General features: G+C 64.2%; 1 protein-coding gene across 3 annotated transcripts; it reads right to left on the bottom strand.

The window, feature by feature from the left end:
• Nucleotides 1-1,429: 1,429 nt before the first annotated feature.
• Nucleotides 1,430-17,148, bottom strand: VANGL2 (VANGL planar cell polarity protein 2). Of its 3 annotated transcripts, XR_014319152.1 has the most exons (10): nucleotides 17,068-17,148; nucleotides 10,357-10,515; nucleotides 8,519-8,786; nucleotides 8,312-8,432; nucleotides 5,687-6,294; nucleotides 5,136-5,272; nucleotides 4,674-4,809; nucleotides 3,975-4,206; nucleotides 1,730-3,659; nucleotides 1,430-1,621 (listed from the first exon to the last, which is right to left on the bottom strand). XR_014319152.1 is itself a non-coding variant. In XM_082780685.1 (9 exons), exons 3-9 carry the CDS (start codon nucleotides 8,587-8,589, stop codon nucleotides 3,399-3,401), a joined length of 1,566 nt encoding a protein of 521 aa, XP_082636811.1. In that variant the 5' UTR covers nucleotides 8,590-8,786; nucleotides 10,357-10,515; nucleotides 17,068-17,148; the 3' UTR covers nucleotides 1,711-3,398. The 3 variants fall into 3 exon arrangements, 2 of the variants coding, with proteins under 2 accessions (XP_082636811.1, XP_082636812.1); XM_082780685.1 differs by lacking the exon at nucleotides 1,430-1,621 and having other exon boundaries at nucleotides 1,711-3,659; XM_082780686.1 differs by lacking the exons at nucleotides 1,430-1,621; nucleotides 17,068-17,148 and adding an exon at nucleotides 13,159-13,217 and having other exon boundaries at nucleotides 1,711-3,659.
• Nucleotides 17,149-17,358: the final 210 nt, after the last annotated feature.

The following is a 17,358-nucleotide window of genomic DNA, read 5'->3' as shown; positions in this document are numbered from 1 at the left end:
TTCACGGCCCCCAAGGACAGGGCTTGTGGGGGGGGGCACGGCCGAGCCAATAAAGCCGGGTTTCACCCCAGAAATCCTGGATTTTCTGCACCCCACGCAGCCGAGCTGTCAGTTTTTCCTGGCCCTAGGAAGGAGCGGAGGCGGCCGCGGGCCCACGCGGAGGGAAAAAGGGGGGGCTGCGGGGGCAGGAGGTTTTTTGGCTGATTAATTAGTCACAGGAAAGGGTGGTGGGGGGGGAAACCACGCAGCTACCGTGCCGGCAGCTCATTTGCTGAGCGTTGAAGTCATCACGGGGCAAAGGCGGGGTGAGAGAAAAGGGAAGGTGGCGAGGGCTGGAAATAACCATGGGGGCACCCTGTGGGTGGCAGCCCGGGAAGGGCAGAGAAGCAAAAAAATCCATCACAGGGAAGCGAGCAGCTCTCAATGCATGCAGCTGGATGGATGCTGTCCCCATGGCCGGTGACACCGTGACATCCCCGGGTCCCTGGGTTAAGCTGGTCCCTGCCTTGGCATCTCCTTTTTCTGCTCCCCCCGGTGCCAGCGCACAGCCCCACGTAAGGTGCAGGGAGGGAGGTGGGCAGGTGATGCTCGGGGAGGCTGATAGTGGGGGAAAAAAGGTGCTAAAGCCAAAGGAAACGCTGACGCCGGGTGCTGGTGAATCAGCGGGGGGCCAGGGGGGGTGTTTTGGGGGCGCAGGTGCCGTCGCATCCGCTGCCTCTGTGCTCAGGGCACGCATCCTGCGAGGGGGGCGAGGTGGGGGCTGCGCCCCGAAGGGTTTGGGAGTTTCTCCAGTTGCACCCCAGGGCCTTCATTGTGCAAACCCCGAATCCCCGTCCCCGTTAGCTCCAAATCCTTGGCCCCATAAGCCCCAGGCATGTGGGGCTATGAACCCCAAACCTGTGTCACCCCAAAAACCCTAAGACTGTGACTCCATAAACCCCAAACTGCTGGCCAAGTAAACCCCAAATCCTTGGTTCCACAATCCCCAAATCTTTGGTCCCATAAATCCCCCGTCCTTAGCCCCATAAAACCCAAATCCTCGGCTCCAGAAACCCCAAAACAAGGGCTCCATAACCCCCCAAATCTTTCCTCCGTTAACCCCAAACCAAGGGTTCCATAACGCCCCCAAATCTTTCCTCAAACCCTTGGCTCCAGAAAACCCCAAACCCTTTGCTCCATAAAACCCCTAAAACCCCAAACCCTTGGCTCCGTTAACCCCAAACCTTGGCCCCCCAAACCCCAAACCTTGGCCCCAAGAGTCCCGAGCATCCTCCTAGGGCAGGGACCAGTTTCCCCGAGCGCTCTCTGGAGGCCGCCTCCTGCTGCTGCAGGGCACGGATCTGGATCCGGCCCCGACCCCACACCGAGAAGGGTTTGGAGTGGGTTTGGGGGGGAAGATAAAGCCAAAAAAAAAAAAAAAAAAATGTCCAACGGGTTTATTTTATTAAAAAAAAAAAAAAAAAATTAGATCCTCTATGAAAAAAAAAAAAGACAAAAAACCAACTTCCTAACACTGCCATAATGCTTCGATCCACTGCAAACTGTAAAAACAAGCTTTTTATATATTAAAAAACAATTTTACATTTTACAATTTTCTACACGCATGCACAAGGGCTCGGCTCTGCGGAAAAAAAAAAAAAAAGAACGAAAAAAGGTGAATTCTTCTTAAACTCCAAGTGGAAAATCCCGCCCCCCCCCCCCAAGGCCTACAACATCCACTCTCACTCACTGAAGTCTTTTTGCAGTAAAACACCCCCAAACCGGGCTCCCGGCGGCACCAGCCCCCCCCGAGGGGCTCCGGCACCCGGGGGGGCTCCGGCGCGGCGGTGCTGGTGTAAACGGGACTGGAAGCTGGCGTGGGACGGACGCTGGCACGGCGGGGACCTGGCGGGGCCATAAAAACACAGAAACTCCAGAAAAATGGAGATTTCGTAGGAATTCAGAAAGGCGGTGCCCCCCACCCCCCGCCGCCGCGTCCCCCCACAAGCTTGTGCTGGGCGAGCCCTTGAAATCCACTGGGGAGCCTCTCTCCGGTACTGGTATTTACTGGGGAAGCCCCCAGCCCCCCTGGAGTGGGACGTGTGCGTCACAGCGAGGGAATTTGGCAGGTCTCGCCACCGAGCGAGCCCAAATGGCTCGGGGTGCCGCGGTCACCCCCATGAGCCTCCCCCAGCACAAAAGCCAGATGAAAAAAATAAAATCAAATAAAAACAACAGAAAAAAAAAAAACAACCACATGAGGTATTTGCAACCTTAACAAAACCAAGGGAAGGCAAAAGCTTCTGTGGGCACGGGGGCCCTGCAGGCGCTCGGTGCCCCACGGCGATGGTGGCGTGGGTCTGAGCGCTGCGGGGTCCCCTCGCTCAGCCCCCCCGGGGGCCACCACGTCCCCATCTCCACCGCAGGACGCAGATTTTGGACCTTGGTGACCCAAGACCCTTTGCAAAGAAGCCACCCGGGGCCAGCAGCGGAGCCCGAGGGGTGCTTAGGGCCGTTCTGCAGCAAACCCAAGGGTGTTGTGCTCCCCAAATCCCGCAACCCCTCGCCCTCACCGGCCAGCCCGGTGCCACGGACAAGGCTGGGATGATTTTTGCCCCACTCCAGCACGATTTGGGCTCTTGCCACGCTGCAGGAACGGTGCAAAGCCCCCCCCATGCTCGGAGCTGGCAGGGTGGGTTGCAGGGACGCTGATCTCCTCGGGGGCACACGCACCGCCGCCGAAAAGCCGCTTTTTGCCTTAAAACCCCGACTTTCTCTTGCTTTTGTTAAGAGGCGAGCGTGGAAAACGGTGGGGAGGCGAGGACCTGCCCGCGGCAGCATCGCCGCTTCGGGTCCTTCCCCGGCAGCCGGGGAGGGGTTCATAGCAGCCACAGATCGCAGAGGTGTTTGCAAAATACTCCAAAAGTCTCGATTCTTTAAAAACCAGCCCCGGACGCCGGGCGGTGCTTTAAGGCCAGAGGCAGGACAGTCGCCAGGTAGAAAACGGGAAAGCGCGGGGCGCGGGGGGGGGGGGGGGTCCGCCAGACCCGGCCGCGCTGCAAAGACGCTGGTGAAGGAAATTCAACGGAGGGTTAGCCCTTGAGTTATGGCACCGAGGGACGCCGCCGCCTTCCCGGCCGCGACACCGTCCTGCGCTGGATGCGCCTCCTGGGGGATTGCTACAAGGACCTGGGTTTCGGGGAGCGCGGGGACGAGGAGGAAGGGGCTCGGCTCGCCCGACGGGGACCCGAGCCGGAGGGCGAGCGGTGGCCACAGGTTGGTGGCGGGGCCAGGCGCGGGCACTGCTTCCAGGTGCCTGCCGCAGTCCTGCCCTCCGGCCACGGCCTCGCTGAGCCTCGGCAGAGGCGGGGAGGACGAGGCGGGGTGGCCCCCCCGGCCCCTCTCCACCCCTCGTCAGCTCACACGGAGGTCTCCGACTGCAGCCTCATGACGAACTTGTGCGACTTGGGGTCCACGAACTCCTCCGAGAGCTTGAAGAACGGGATCTTCTTGGTGCTCACCACCAGGCTGAAGTCCTGGCGCTTCAGCACGAAGACCACCCCGTCCTTCAGGCCGTTCGTCACCGGCTCCTCGCTGACCAGCGTCCACTGCTTGGCCAGCCAGCGGTCCTTGTGGTACTGGATGGTGGGCCCGGCGCTCAGGTACCGCTCCAGGAACGCCTGCAGGAAGGAACGGACGTGTGAACCTCTGCCTTTTTTTATTATTTTTTAATATATATTTTTTTTCAGCTTCAAGCTGCTCAGCAGGTCCTGCAGGAAAAGCATCCCAGCACAGCAGGTCCAGCAGCTGGGAACCTGCCCCCATCCATCGCCGCCTGGCACGCCCGCTTCTCTGGCTGCGCCGCGCCACAAAAAGCCTCCCCCCCCACCCCTCGCCCTGCCGGGGGGTGCTCTCACGCCGTGGGCAAAACCCTCCCCGAGCCAAGGTGGGGAAACCCTGGTGGCTGGGTCCCGTCCCGTTGCGCCCCCGCGCACCTTGGGCGTCATGTCGTGGGTGATGCAGAACTCGAGGTGCTGCAGGATGCTCTCCATGGTGTGGTAGGGCTGCTGCTTGGTGGTGCGCAGGTATTTCTGCATGGCCCGGGCCATGGAGGCGAAAATGGCCTGGGCTGCCTCCCGCGGGTCCATGATCTCCCGCGGGTTCTTCTGGTCCTCCTCCTGCAGCCGCTTGATGTGGGTGAAGGCCTCTTCCACCGCCACCACGAGCCTGCCGGGAGAAAAAACCTGTGGGGCTTCCTCCTCGGAGCTCTTCGAAAGCTTCTGGATGTGGTGCTGAGCCCCCCTGCTCTGGGCGGCCCCGATGGGGCACAGCTTGGACCCGAGGGACCCCGCAGTGCCTCCAGCTGCAGCCACTCGGGGTCTCCATGAAGACCACAGCCCACGGGTGCAGCGGGGCAGTTGGGGCAGCAGAGCCCGGTCCTGAGGTCCCCAGGAGCCCTGGGGGTCGAGGGAGCCACTCGCCACCCCCCTGCCCCACAGCTCCACCCCGTGCCCCGTATCCCAAAAGCAATTTTCCGGGGACACCACCCAGCACCCTGCGACGTGCTGCTCCAAAAGCAGCTCCAGCTCTTGGAGGTGGCCCTGGGGCTGCTCCCTCCCTCCTGGCACCCCAGGGGGGTCCTGGGATGGTTCCTGGGGGTCCCCAGGGCCCTGTCCCCGCTGACGGCCCCGTACCTGGCGCGGCGTTTCCGCACCCTGCGCTCGTGCTCTGCCTCCTCGTAGTAGTACTCGTTATGGCTGTTGTCGCGCCTGCGGGCAGCCGCGGCGATGACGGCCCGGGACTGCCCCGTGGAGTTATTCGTGCTGTTTTCTGCAGGGAAAGGGGCAAGCTCAGAACTGGGGGAGCGGGCACCCAGGGTTCCCCCCCCCCCGCCCTCCTCACACCTCCCAGCGCTGCCGGCACAGCCCCGTCCCGCGGCCGCGCTCGACTTGCTGCTGCTTGCAGCAGGGCGTTACTGGTGTGGGCTGGGAACCGGCACCCGACTCGCCCGCGCCGGCCGGGACAAACGCACGCAAATCCAGAGGGACCGGCTCGGCGCCCGGAGCCCGGCCCGGGAAGCTGCCTTCGGAGGGGAAAACACCGGGATGGGAGGAGGGAGAACGAGAGGAAAAGCCAAGGGAACGGGGGGAGCTCACCCTCGCCAAGGGAATAGACTTTAAACCCGGACATTTTCTTGGACAGGACGGATTTTGGCAGGTTGAGGAGGGCAGGATTGTAGACTGGGAAATCGTGGTAATAGTTCTCCAGGATCCAGACGGCCGCTCGCTGGATGCTGCAGGGGCACGGGGGCACAAAAAGCAGGTTAGCATCCATCGGGGGCACGCACACAGCCGGGACAGGACGGGGAGGGAGCACGGGGGTCTTGCTGCGGGCACACGCACGGCTCCTCCGGTGCCAGCATGCAGCGGGACGCAGCGTGTGCACACCCGGGTGCAAATAGACAAGCACGAATACACACGCACGAATGCAGATGCACACACAGAAACATAAAAACGTGTGTGTGTGCACATAAACACCCGCATGCAGACACACACGCGTGCAAACACACAAAACACACACGGGAACGCACAAGCACCACGACTGCACCGCGGTCCTGCAAGCACCGGAGCCCGCACCGACACTGGAGCTCACCCAGACCCGCGGGAGTCCCCCCCAACCCATCCCTGTCCCTGCCACCCCTCTTTACCTGAGGTGCCCGACGTTGTAGAAGCGGCTGGCCCCGTCGGTGGAGCGCACGGCCTTGAGCGTGAACTGGGGCTGGAGCTGGCGCAGCTCCAGCAGCACCACGGCCAGGTAGTGCACGAAGAGCAGCGCGTCCACCAGCGAGACGGCGTACTGCACGATGCCCTGGTAGTTGCGGTCCCGCGAGTCCAGGATGCGCACGCCGTAGAAGAGCCAGTAGGAGACGACGAGGAGGAAGACGAGCACCATGAGCAACGCCCGGAAGACGAAGACGCGCGGGAAGAAAGCCTTGGGGCGGCGGAAGAAGAGCGCCCAGCTGCCCAGCAGGAGGATGAGGAGTTTGAAGGCCACCGAGATGAAAAGCCCCTCGCAGGGCGTCCCGCAGGGCTCCAGCTCCTCCCGCCACAGCAGCTGGGGCAGGAGCATGAAGGCGAGGGGCGTGAGGAAGGCGAGCAGCGCCAGCGCCCCGGCCAGCGCGACGCCCAGGTGCCGGGAGCAGTCCAGGTGGGCGCTGTCCTCCATGTCCTTGGTGATGCGCGTAATGTCATCGTGCGAGATGCTGTGCTCCGACGTCCCCGTCACCACCGTGGTGGTCTCGCCCCAGTTGTCATCCTGGGGAAGGGGAGAGGGTCACGTGGAGGAGGGCCCTGCCACCCCGAGATCCCAACCCAACCCGGCAACCCCCTCCGGCCCCCAAACCTCCAAGCCCGGCGTGCTGACCGGTGCCATCACCCCCATTTAGCAGCCGGGGTTGGGGGGGGGGGACGGCGAATCGGCCGGGACCCTCCAGGAAATCCCCGTCGGAGGCTCTGCGCCGCGCTCCACCTCTCCGCCCCGCCGCGCACGACGCGGGCGAGAGCGGCTTTGCAAGTGGAAGGCATCCTGTTTCCAGGCAAATCCCCTCATTAGCGGGGCCAGAGCCAACATGCCCGGCCGCCGTCCCAACACACCCTCGCTGCCGCCTCCTCCTCGCCGGCTGCCGCTGCCTGCTCCAGCGCCGGGGCAGGGCGAGATCGACGGCGATCGGGGCTCGTGGCCGCGTGCCGGCTCGCCAGCAGTCCCTTTTGGGGTACGCATCTCTGCCAGGGGGACGGGGCAGTTTCTTAAAGCTTAGTCTGCTTTTTTTTTTGGCTTTTTTTTGCTGTTTTTTGTTTGTTTGTTTTCTGTTCTCAGACGTATTCCCTGCTTGTAAAACCTCTCCATGCAACCTCCAGCTTCACCAGCACAATCCCAGGCAGGCGCCAGACCCCAGCAGCTCCCCAGCAGCCAGCGCAGCCTGTCCCATATAAAAACAGGACCGGGAGCGGACACAATCCCAGAGCGTGGCCAACCTGGCCCCATTCATTTCTTTTTTTCACCAAAGCCATGCAGGTGTGGAAGTGAGACGTCCCTTTTTGGTCCCTTCCCAGTTAAAACGTGGTTTCAGCAAAGGGAGGCGGCGTCACCAGCATTGCTCCTCCACACTCAGGGTCTATCCATCCATCTGTCTGTCCTCGCGTCCTGCTCCACAGCACCTCGGCGTTCCTGAAGCCGGGGGTTTCCTTGTACGTGACAAAGCTGGGATTTTTCCTCCCGGAATTTCTGCAGGCTGGCAACTTCATCCCAAACTGGAGCAGCGAAATAACCCCCGGGGCCGGGGACTTGCTGGAGGCAGGGGGAACGGAGAGGTGCTGGCCGCCCCCGCAGGACTGGTCCGTATTTCCAGGCCGTCTTTCAAGTGCTTTGCTTGGACACTGCAGGAGCGCGCGGGCGGCCTCGAGCGGCTCAGGCAGCACCGGCGGCACCGGCTCCGTACTGGGGGAAGATGAAAGAGCTGGAGGTGCCCGTGTAGGTGGCTGGGAGATGATTAAAGCCAGGGTCTGTGCTCTGCGGTGGCTGGAGGAGCTGGCGCCCAGCCTGGTCCCCGTCGTCGCTGCAGTGCCCTGTCCAGAGCATCTCTCATCCCAGAGGGGGATTTTGCTGAAATTTGGGCTCCAGGAACTGTCCCGGGGGCTGCAGGTCCCGCACTAGCAGCAGAGAGCTCGACCGGCTGCACAAACCCGCTCATCCGTTTGATCCTCCCAGGGACGGGGCTGGGGTTATTAAACCTTGGCAGGGCCGAGCCGGCGTCGCCCCGCAGGCGCCGAGCAAGGAGCAGGAGCGAATCTGGAGGGAGCAGATCCCGAGGGAGCCGATCCCAAAGGTGGTTTTCCACCCTGGGCAGCGGGCAGGGAGCTGCGGGCACCCCGCGCCCACCCCAGCTGCATGCCCACACCACGACAGCCCCGTCCCCTTCCCCGTCCCCTTTCGTCTGGCTCCCCCGCCCTCGCCGCGGGCACACGGAGGCAGCGCCCCGAGGTGCTGTCAGCCTGCCCAGGGCCAGCCCGACCGGCTCCACTGCTCCCTGGGGGCGGGCAAGGCACGCCGGGACCCCCCCGCAGCTCCCACCCTCGGCAGCACCCTCCGGGGCTCTTGGAGTCATCCCCTTCCCCAATTCCCAGCCCCGACGTGGGCTGGGTCCGCGTCACCGAGGTTGGCTCTGTTTTGGGGCTGTTCTAAGTGCAGGGCCAGCTCCTGCCCCTTTCCAGAGCAGGGATGGAGGCGATGTAAAGCCCGGCAGCCCCCACGGCAGCCCCCTGCCCATCCTCACCCTCTCGTCCCCCCGCGTCGACTCGTTGTCCAGCAAGGGCTCGCCCGGCGCTTGGATGGTCACCGACTTGTCCCCGCGGCTCCCGTCCCGGCTCTTGGAGCGGTGCCGGTCCCGCCGGTCCCTGGAGAGGGGCAGAGAGGGGAGCAGGGTGGGTGCGCGCCCACGCTGGGGACAGGGGACCCCCGGGGACACGCCAGCTCCTCTCACCTGTGCTTGCGGGAGCTGCGGGAGTGCCCGGATTTGTAGGAGTAGCCCGAGTACTGCGACTCATTGTCCATGGTGTCGGCGCGCCGGGGCTTGTGCCGCTCCACGCCGAGGGGCTTGGGTCTCCCCGGCCCCGGGATGGCCGCCAAGGCCTCCTTCAAAGGGGGCTTCTTCAGGCCGAGGGGCACCTTCAGGAAGTCGACCGTCACCTTGAGGGACTCTATTTTGAACACTGGGCTGGGCTCGGCTCAGGAGAAATCGGTGCGCCCACCTGCGGAGGGGACAGGGAAGGGTCGGTGGCACCGTCGCGGCCCCCGGAGCCGTGCCCGGGGACCCCAGGGTGCCCCCACTGCCACCACCAGGACGCCACCACCACCCGCCCCGTCCCTGTGGATCCAGGTTTAAAGCGGGGACAGGACTTCAGAGGGGAAAGGATGAAGGAATTTGGGTCATTTTGGGACATTTTCTATTTTAAACCCCAGCTGGGTGCGGGACCACCACCTTTCCCTTTATTAGTGCTCAGCTTCTAGCTGCGCTGTTTCGGGTGATTTACCCTTTTAATGAACATCACCATCATTATTTTAATTGCCAGGAGAGTGCCTGGGGTGGGGGCCAAACTTAAAACCCAAAAACAACAAAAAAAAAAAAACAAAAGAATGAATAACTTGGTGCAGGCAAGCTTGCAGGCCCGGCTCGCAGTCTGGGGCTCTGCCCGAACAAGTCTCCCGGCACGGATTCGGCATCTCACACCCGGATCAATGCAGGCCCCGCAGCCCCCGTGGGCACAGCAGGGCCGGGGGGGGCTCCAGGCTGGGGGGGCGGCTTCGAGGATGGGGTCAGGAGCCCCCGGATGAGCCCCCAGCCCGGTGCAGCAGCGCCCAACATCTCCCTGCGCGCCGCTGCTGCGTAAATCCGCCCGGACGCGCGCCTTACGCCCACCTGCGCTTGCTTATAGGGCCGTGTCTCTGTTGGATTGGGAGAATGATGTGGGGTTTATGGCTGCGTTATACCCTCAGCCCATCGGCAGCACAGGAGCTGTTCGCAGCCCCCCTGGAGTATTCCCACCAGGAAGGGACCTGGACCGAGACGGTGGCCACCACGGTGTCCCCCCGACGGGTGACACCTCTGCGGGGCCATCCCAAACCCCATTGAGGGGCTCGCAGCCCCCCGTCAGCACCCAGATGATGTCTGGAGGGTGGGGTGGGGGGGGTTGTAAGGGATCCCCAGCACCCTGAGGGAGCACCCGGCCACCCCGCTGCGTGCCGGGGGGGTGCCGGCGGTGGGGGCCGAGCCGGCTGTGCGCGGGGTTGGGCGCGTTCCCAGGGCGATGCCATTTCACCCAAATAAAACCCAAATGTCTTCTGGCCTCTTTTCCGAGGCCTCGGGGAGGGGGGGTCGAGGAGGGGAAAAAGAAGCAAGGCTGGGGGGGGGGGGACACACACGGACAGAGGGGGGGGGGGACACCCTTTTGTCCCAGATGCTGGATGCTCGCACATTTATCACTATGGAGACAAAAGCCCCCCCACGCCGGTTGTCTAGGAGATGGCAACGGGGCCGGGAGCTCGTCCCGGCGTCCCCAGCGAGCGATGGGGGAAGGGGCAGGGAGAAAGGGACCCCCCCGGCCCCCCTGCCAGCCCCCCCCCCCCCCCCTCCCCTTCTTCTGGGCTTTGTTGGGAGGCCGGCATCGGGTTTCTGGCAGGAACAATGCGAGGGCCGGCGGCTCGGCGCAGGGGGGCCACGGCTGGGCTGTTCCCCCGACCCTATTCATTAGCGCCACGGAGGGGCTCGAGGAGGGGACAGCTCGGTCCCCAGGGATCTCAGGGGACAGCTCGGGGACTCACCGGAGGGGCGCTGGGGCTGGAGCCGGGCGCTGTCCCCCGTGCGGGCGCTCACCGGGGCGCTCGGGGCATCCTCAGCGGGCGGCGGGGACGGCATCCAGCTGGCGGCCACCGCGGCATGGGGGCCGCTCACGGGTCGGGCGTCCGCGCCGAGGCTCCGAGCTGGGGGGAAAAAAAAAGGGAAGGGGATGAGCAGAGAAGCATCTCTGGCCCCGGCAGCGGCCAGGAGGAGCGGTGTCCCCTCCCCTGGGGACGCATTGCTCCCCGGATTGTCACGGCGAAGAGGACTGTGAGCGTCCTGCGCCCCAGCACGTGTCCACCATGAGTTGATGTCCTTGTTCCCATGTCACTGCCCAGCCCACCAGCGAGGGATGGGGCTCACTGAGGGTGTCACCGGTTCCGAGAGCCCCTGCAGAGCCGTGGTGGCATCAGGCAGCTCTGGTGGCATCGCGCTGCAGAATGCCCCAGCAGAGGGAACAGTGCGGCACCCTCGACCTCTGCGCCCCTGTCGTGCCCCTAGCCCCACTCTCTGGCATCATGCAGCCGGTGCCACCTCCCTGCTGCCCCTCACCGTGACCCTACAGAAGGGACACAGCCCCCTCCAGCATCCCCTCGGGGTCCTGGCCCCATCCAGACTCAGTCTCTCAAACCTCAGCCAAAATGACGAGGGGATTTCGGCGCATCCCTGCGACCTGAGGGATCACAGCCCTCCAACAGCCCTGTGGGTTCAGCAATGCCCAAAAACCCCTCACAGGACCACCCCTCAACGAACCAGGACAAAAACCATGCAGGCATTTCTAACAGGAGCGGGCAATTAGCCACGGGAACGGCCCAGGCCCTTCGATCACAAGCAGAGGCTACGGGCTCACGGCGGAGCTCCTCTTCCTCCTGCCCCAAGCAGCGGCTTCCCCAGGGGCGCAGCGCCAAGCCCCGCACCCCCAGCACCTCCATGGCCCCCGGGCAGCCTGAGCACCCTGGGGACTCTTCCAGCTTTCCCTGGCGCCTCGCGATGTCCCTGGAGAAGGCGGAGGCAGCTGCCGTGGTGCCCGGCTCCAAGTACAAAGCAGCGCGGCGTTTCTCACGGCAGCTGGAGGAACGAGGGGCTTGGCCGCTCCAGCAGGGAAGAAAGGGATTTTTTTTTTTTTTTATTGTTGGTGGTGTTCAAAAAGAAGAGTTTGCCTGGCAGAGCGAGGAGCCGGTTCGGCAGCACGGGGGCTCAGGTGGAGCTGGAAATGGTTGCCTCGTCTGCGGGAGGAGAAGCGGCTTCGCCTTACCCGGCCTCTGCGAGCCAGCAGAGCAACCGCCGAGGGCTGGGAGCAAAAGCCAGACACAGGCAAATGAGGAGGAAAACTCACATTTTTAATAGCGAGGTGATTAACCATTAGAACAAACTCCCCAGGGGAGGAGAGGATTTGCCATCTCTTGACATCTTCAAGTCCAGACTGGATGGCTTCTCGGGATGCTGCTGAAGCACATCTCGGGCTTCAAAGCAGAGAGAGCTCGGCTGGGGCTCCGGGGCGCACATCCTGCTGGCGGTCAGAAAGAAGCTGCCGCCATCTCCCCTGCCTTTTGAGTCCACAAATCTCCAACCTCAACTATTGCTTGCCTCCAAATGCCCCCCAAAAAGACCCAAGTGCTCCTCCACGGGAAACCTTTCTCGCTTTAAACAGCTCCAGGGAGAAGCCCGAGAGGCAAACCCACTCCTCTTCCCAGTCAAAACCATGCTCTGGGGCACTGACCTTCGCCTCATCCACTCCGTCCCCGAGACCACGAGCTTCCAAGAGCCAAGAGAGGACATTTGCTGGCAGCAGGCAGCTCTTCCCGAGGGACACAGCCTGGCAGCTCCACTCCCCTCATCCCTGCCAAGGAGGATTTGAACCAGCCTGGGGCTGCTTTGCCCTGGGGCAGGTTGGAGGGCGCCCACCGAGACCCAGAACCCAAACCCCATGGGGTCACCGGGAGCAGCCTGACCAGCCCCTGAACTGCTCCACCTGGTTGCTAAATGCCCGTACGGCCGTGCCTTTACACCACGGGTTGTGCCTTTCCACCACTGCACCACGGTGGTGCTCTTTCCACCACTGGTGCAAAGCATCTGCGAATCCAGATCGATCACCGAGATAGCGGCGCGAGACGATGGTGCTCTCATGTGGTTCCAAAACGGGTGTGGATGCAACCCTCTGCACGCCGACCAGAGCTGGCTTCCCACCGGCGAAGCCAAGCAGGAATAGCGGCAGGGAATACCGGCACGCTGAGGAGAGCATCTTCTTCCCAGAAGAAGGGAAACTGAGTCAGGCGGTGGGCAGCCTTGTGGTGGGCACCGTGGGGTGGACGCCGGGGTCCTGGATCCTGGCACACGGCTCCAACGCTGTTCGTGCTCTCAAGGGGCCCCGAGGGCTGGCAGCACACCTCTGCCCGCCACAGAGATGGGGAAACTGAGGCACACCGCAAGCTGGTGTCTGTAAACACTTAAGGACAGGCAGAAAACCTCACGTGAGCCTCAGCTCTGCTGCACGCCGTGACTTTTGGGCTGTTGGAGCTGCCGCCAGGGAGCTGGGTGCAGGGAGCAGCACAGCGAGCATCCCTCTGTGGAAAAGCCAGCGGGGCACAGCCTGTCCAGCCCCGTCACACCTCCAAAACCAGCCCCAGCTCTGCCACAGCCTGGGACTGGAGGCAGCTCCTGGTCCTGGTGCTGGGGTCTGCCGAGCCCAGCGCCCTGCACGTCTGCTCGCTTGGCTGCACAACCACGCCTTGCTGGCTCTGCACAATGGGCACCATCCCCAGCCAGCCACCGCCTCTGTCCCCTACCGGGCCAGCTGCCACCATCCCGGTGGAGCCCCAAGGCCATCGGGGAAGCCAGAGGTGATGGGGACAGGGAGGGGACGTGGTTGAGTCCCGGAAAAGGCTCCTGGCACCATGGCGCTGGGTGTCCGCGGGTGATGCGCAAGGTGCAGGAAGCTTTGTGGGCGCTGTCTGAAGTCCTCTGCGTGGAGAGGGCAGACAGGCTCCAGCCTTCCCCAGGCAGGAGCTGGGGGGCCGCTCGGCGAAGCATTCCCCCTGCTACAGCACAGCCACGTCTAGCCAAGCCTGCCGAGGGGCTGGGGGGAATTCGCCCGGCTCCCTTCATCCGCACGCTCCCTCCAGAAGTGCAAACACAAACCCTTTTCTCCCCAAGCCCTCTGGGCCACATCCAGCCTGGCACCTCCTCGCTGAGCTGCGTCCACGCCGCGTCTCTCCTGCTGCCTCTGGGGAGCCTCGTGCTGGGGAAGAAGCCAGGGGCTGCTCGGCTCCGTCGGATGCTGAAGTCCCCCGAGATGGGCTTTTGCAGGAGCAGCCCCAACCCTCCTCACGTGCTTTGGAGACGTTTCAGGGAAACTGGTCCAGTCCCGGCCCCACGAGGCTCTGGAGATGCCATCACCACGTTCCCAAGGAGGAATCTGCAAACTTCCACGCTGGAAGAGGTCCCTGGTCCGTCGGCACAAGCAGGCGCTTCAGAGGGACGCGCAAAAGGCCCATGGGAAGCCCGAGCAGCTTAATCCCATTCCCCCATGGGGTCCCATTCTGATCTCAAATTGCTCAGCGTCAGCTTGGATGCAGAACGTTTAATATCCCTTCCCAACTGTCAGCTTTAATTACGCTCACGCGGGATTGTTACAATATCCACAGGAACGTCCAGTCCCTCCGAGCGCTCGGGGGATTCCCACTGCGCAGCTCCGGGACAAAGCCCAGCCTCTCCCGGTCACCGGGTCTGCTTTATGGGGCGAAGGCGGCGGCGGTGGCCGTGCCGGGATGCACAGGTAAAAAAATGGCTGCGGCAGGTCTGGAACCGGAGGGAGAAAATGTACCAAACCCAGGGGATTTGCATGAGAAGGGCTGGCTGCAAAGAGAAAGCCATTTGCATTGCAAAACGCCGCAGCACCAAGGGAGCCTAACTGCGGCGCCCTGCGCACCCCACGGCCCCTCACCGGCTCCTGCTCTGCCCTCCTGGGCTCAGATCCCCACGCGGGGGGCTCAGCCCTGCACCCACGGCCTCGCAGCATCTCCCTCGGCGGTGCCTCCCGCGGGGATGCGGGCACGGGGTGACGACCCCGCGGCCACCCCAAGGTCCTGGTGCGCAGGAGAACCCGAACACCGCAGTCCTGGGATGCTTCGCTGGTGGGCACGGGGTCCGAGCGGGGCGGCAGGGTGCACGGATGGGGTGAGGGCTCTCCCACAGCATGCGTGGTTCGGGAGGGCACTTTTACCTTAGTGGCCTCTCCGGCAGCCTCACGGGAAGCCCTGCGATGTCCTAAAGGACCAGCCCCGACCCAAAGTGACGCTGGCGGGGTAAACAACCCCACTTGTGGATGTTTCCCAGCTCCGCTTAATCCGCTCGAGTGCCTGGCGCTAAATCCTGCAAGGCTGCGGCGGGCAGACGGTGTGATCCGCGTCTCAGAGCCCCGAGAAACAGAGCAGAGACAGGGTCTGTCCGGGGCCAGGGACGTTGGCAGCTGGCCCTGTGGGGACTTTGGCACCGTGCTGTCACCCCGTGCCCGCTGGTGAGCCACGACACCACAGCTCTGACCCCGGGGACAGCCAGGCAAGGACGGCGCTGCCCTCGCCGCACGCTTCTCCCAGGCCCCCTGCCCAGCATCCTGGCCGGACAATAAAGCCATAAAGCATCTGCCAGGCACGCCGGCCCTGGGGAAGCAGACCTGAAATCTCAAATCAGCTCAGCCCAAAGACCTGGGGCTGCTTCAGCCGTGCCTGAAGCCGGCGAGATGGGCTCCCTGCCTTCCCCCGTGTCCCCTCCGGCCCCATTGTCTGCGATCTGACCCAAGCAAGAAACATTTCATCAGTCAAATGGCTGAAGCCAGCCTGGAAGAGCCGACAAACACCAGGCAAGCCGTGCCAGAAGCCCCCCTTCTCCGGGTCACCCTTTCCAGCAGGGAATGCCCCGGGATGGAGCAGCTTTCCCCTGGCATGGCCAGCACTGGGTCCCTGCTCAGCATCCAAACACCAGTGCACGCTGCCAGCCATGGAGGAGTGTTCCTGGAGCACACCACATCCCAGGGAAGTTTCTGGGATCCCCGCTGGGCTGATAACGGGAACCTGCAGCTGCCCCCGAGACCCCAAGTCCCTGTAGGAACGATGAGTGCTGTTAAAGGAGCAGTGGGGATGGCAGCCAGCTGCGCCCCTCTGTGGGGCTGTGCCGCCCCGTTAGCTCCTCGCACCTTCTGCCCCATGGGATGGGGTCCCTGGGGGCGAGCAGGAGGCTCCATCCCCCCACGTTATGGTGTGGGGCTCAGCACGGGCACCCCTGGCTGCTGAATGTCCCCCCCTGCCACCAAGAGACCCCACTTTCCCCCCTCTCCTGGCTGCGCCGAGGTGGCCAAATTCCCCAGGAACCCATGGCAGAACCGGGACCAGCAGCACAAAGCACCCCAAGCTGCGGGAAGGGAACCCCTCCGGGCTCTGCAAGGAGCCGAATTCACCCCAAATCCTGGGTCTGATGTTCTGGGAAGCGCTTGGAGGTCGGGCAGAGCCCTGGCGGGGCCGATGGCTGGATCTGTGCCTCTGCCTCGCTGCGGAGGAGAGCAGAAAGGCCAAACCCACCCGTGGCGATGGGCACCTCTGGGTTTACCAACCAAGCTCGGAGCTACCTCTGCCTCCGACGGAGTCATCTGCTAATTAAATCATCCGCTCGGGTCCCGCGCTCGCCCCCAGCACAAAGGCAGCCCCAAATCCCCAGGAGAAGCCCGGAGATCGCATCTGACTCAGGCTGCCTCGGAGCCCAGCTCAGCCCCAGCACGATCCCGAATTGCTGTGATTAAGCAAGAGCCGTCCCCAGAGGCTCCGTGCAGATAATATTTAATTCTTCTCTCCTTTTTTTTTTTTTTTTTTAAACCTCCGCCTCACTTATTACACCGCGGCCCGCGGGCTTTGGTGGTGGTGGTGGCGGGGGGGGGAACAGGCTCTACTCCCTCTCCCAAGGGAAACGAAGCCTCTCGCCCCAGCCGGGGCAGCAGGGCCGGTGTCTGCGCTCGCCGATCGCAGGGAACTCCCAGGCGGCTCAGGGCGCTGCGCCAGGACCAGGACCAAGATAAACCGGCTCAGGATCCGGCCGGGGCTCCGCCGGGAGCAGGTGAGCGTGGCTGGGAGGGGGGGGAGCAGCTCAGCACCTTGCTGCCCCCCCCCCCCTTCCCCCAGCCACGCACCCAGCACCGCAGGGTGGGGAGGGGACGGAGCGAGCTGCGGACCCCTCGCCCACCACCCGGGCACCCTCCTGCACCCCACGCAGGGGTCCCAAGGGAGGGGGGGTTGCGGGGGTGCCGGCTGCGTTCGCTGCCCACCGAGGGGCTCCGAGCCCCCGCGATGCAGCCCCTCGGTGCTGGGGAGCTGGGGAGGGGCGCATTGGGGGCACGCAGCTGGGTGGGGGGCTCCGGGGCGAAGCCAGCGAGCGGTGGCGGGGCTGGGAGCTGGGGGGCTGCCGCTGCCCACCCCCGCCCGTGGGCTCCCAGCAGCCGCCCACCCCTGGCCCCCCGCTCGCCCCCCACTCGCCCCCCGCTCGCCCCCCACTCGCCCAGCGGCGCCTTCCCAAGCCCGGCCGCGGCCCCAGGAAAGTCCCCGGCTTCCCAGGCCCTCGGGCAGGCCCGGCCCTAAGGCTGCTCCCCCCTCCCCGTTTACCCCCCCACCCCCTCCAGCCCGGGACCCCCCCCCAAATCCCCCCCCACTCACCATTTGTGCACCTTTGTGCGCGCCCCCCCCCGCCCGCGCCCAGCGCCACGAAAATCCCGGGGCTGCTGCGGCGGCGGCGGCCGAGGAGGAGGAGGAGGAGGCGGAGGAAGAGGAGGAGGAGGAGGAGGAGGAGGAGGAGGAGGCGGAGGAAGCCCCGGCTCCCAACGGAGCGGCCCCCAAGGCCCCGCCGCTCCCCGAGCCTCCCCCGACCCCCCCCCCGGCCTCTGTTCCCGGCCCCCCCCCCCCCTTCCCATTGTCTCCCATCCGCGCTCCCGGCGCCCCTCCGGGGCT

The sequence above is a fragment of the Aythya marila genome, assembly GCF_965140915.1.
Source record: "Aythya marila genome assembly, chromosome: 29".
NCBI classification, from domain to species: Eukaryota; Metazoa; Chordata; class Aves; order Anseriformes; family Anatidae; genus Aythya; species Aythya marila.
The sequence above is the reverse complement of the archived record's forward strand: the minus strand, read 5'-3'. Positions and strand labels throughout refer to the sequence as shown.

Bases quoted from the DNA above. Each gene is read 5' to 3' on its own strand.
- VANGL2 (XM_082780685.1), bottom strand. From the start codon at position 8,589: ATGGACAATGAGTCGCAGTACTCGGGCTACTCCTACAAATCCGGGCAC. The intron at 5,273-5,686 runs GTAAAGAGGGGT...GTGCCCCTGCAG, and splicing joins TACAACGTCGGGCACCTCAG to CATCCAGCGAGCGGCCGTCT. The intron at 4,810-5,135 runs GTGAGCTCCCCC...CTTTCCCTGCAG, and splicing joins AGTCTATTCCCTTGGCGAGG to AAAACAGCACGAATAACTCC.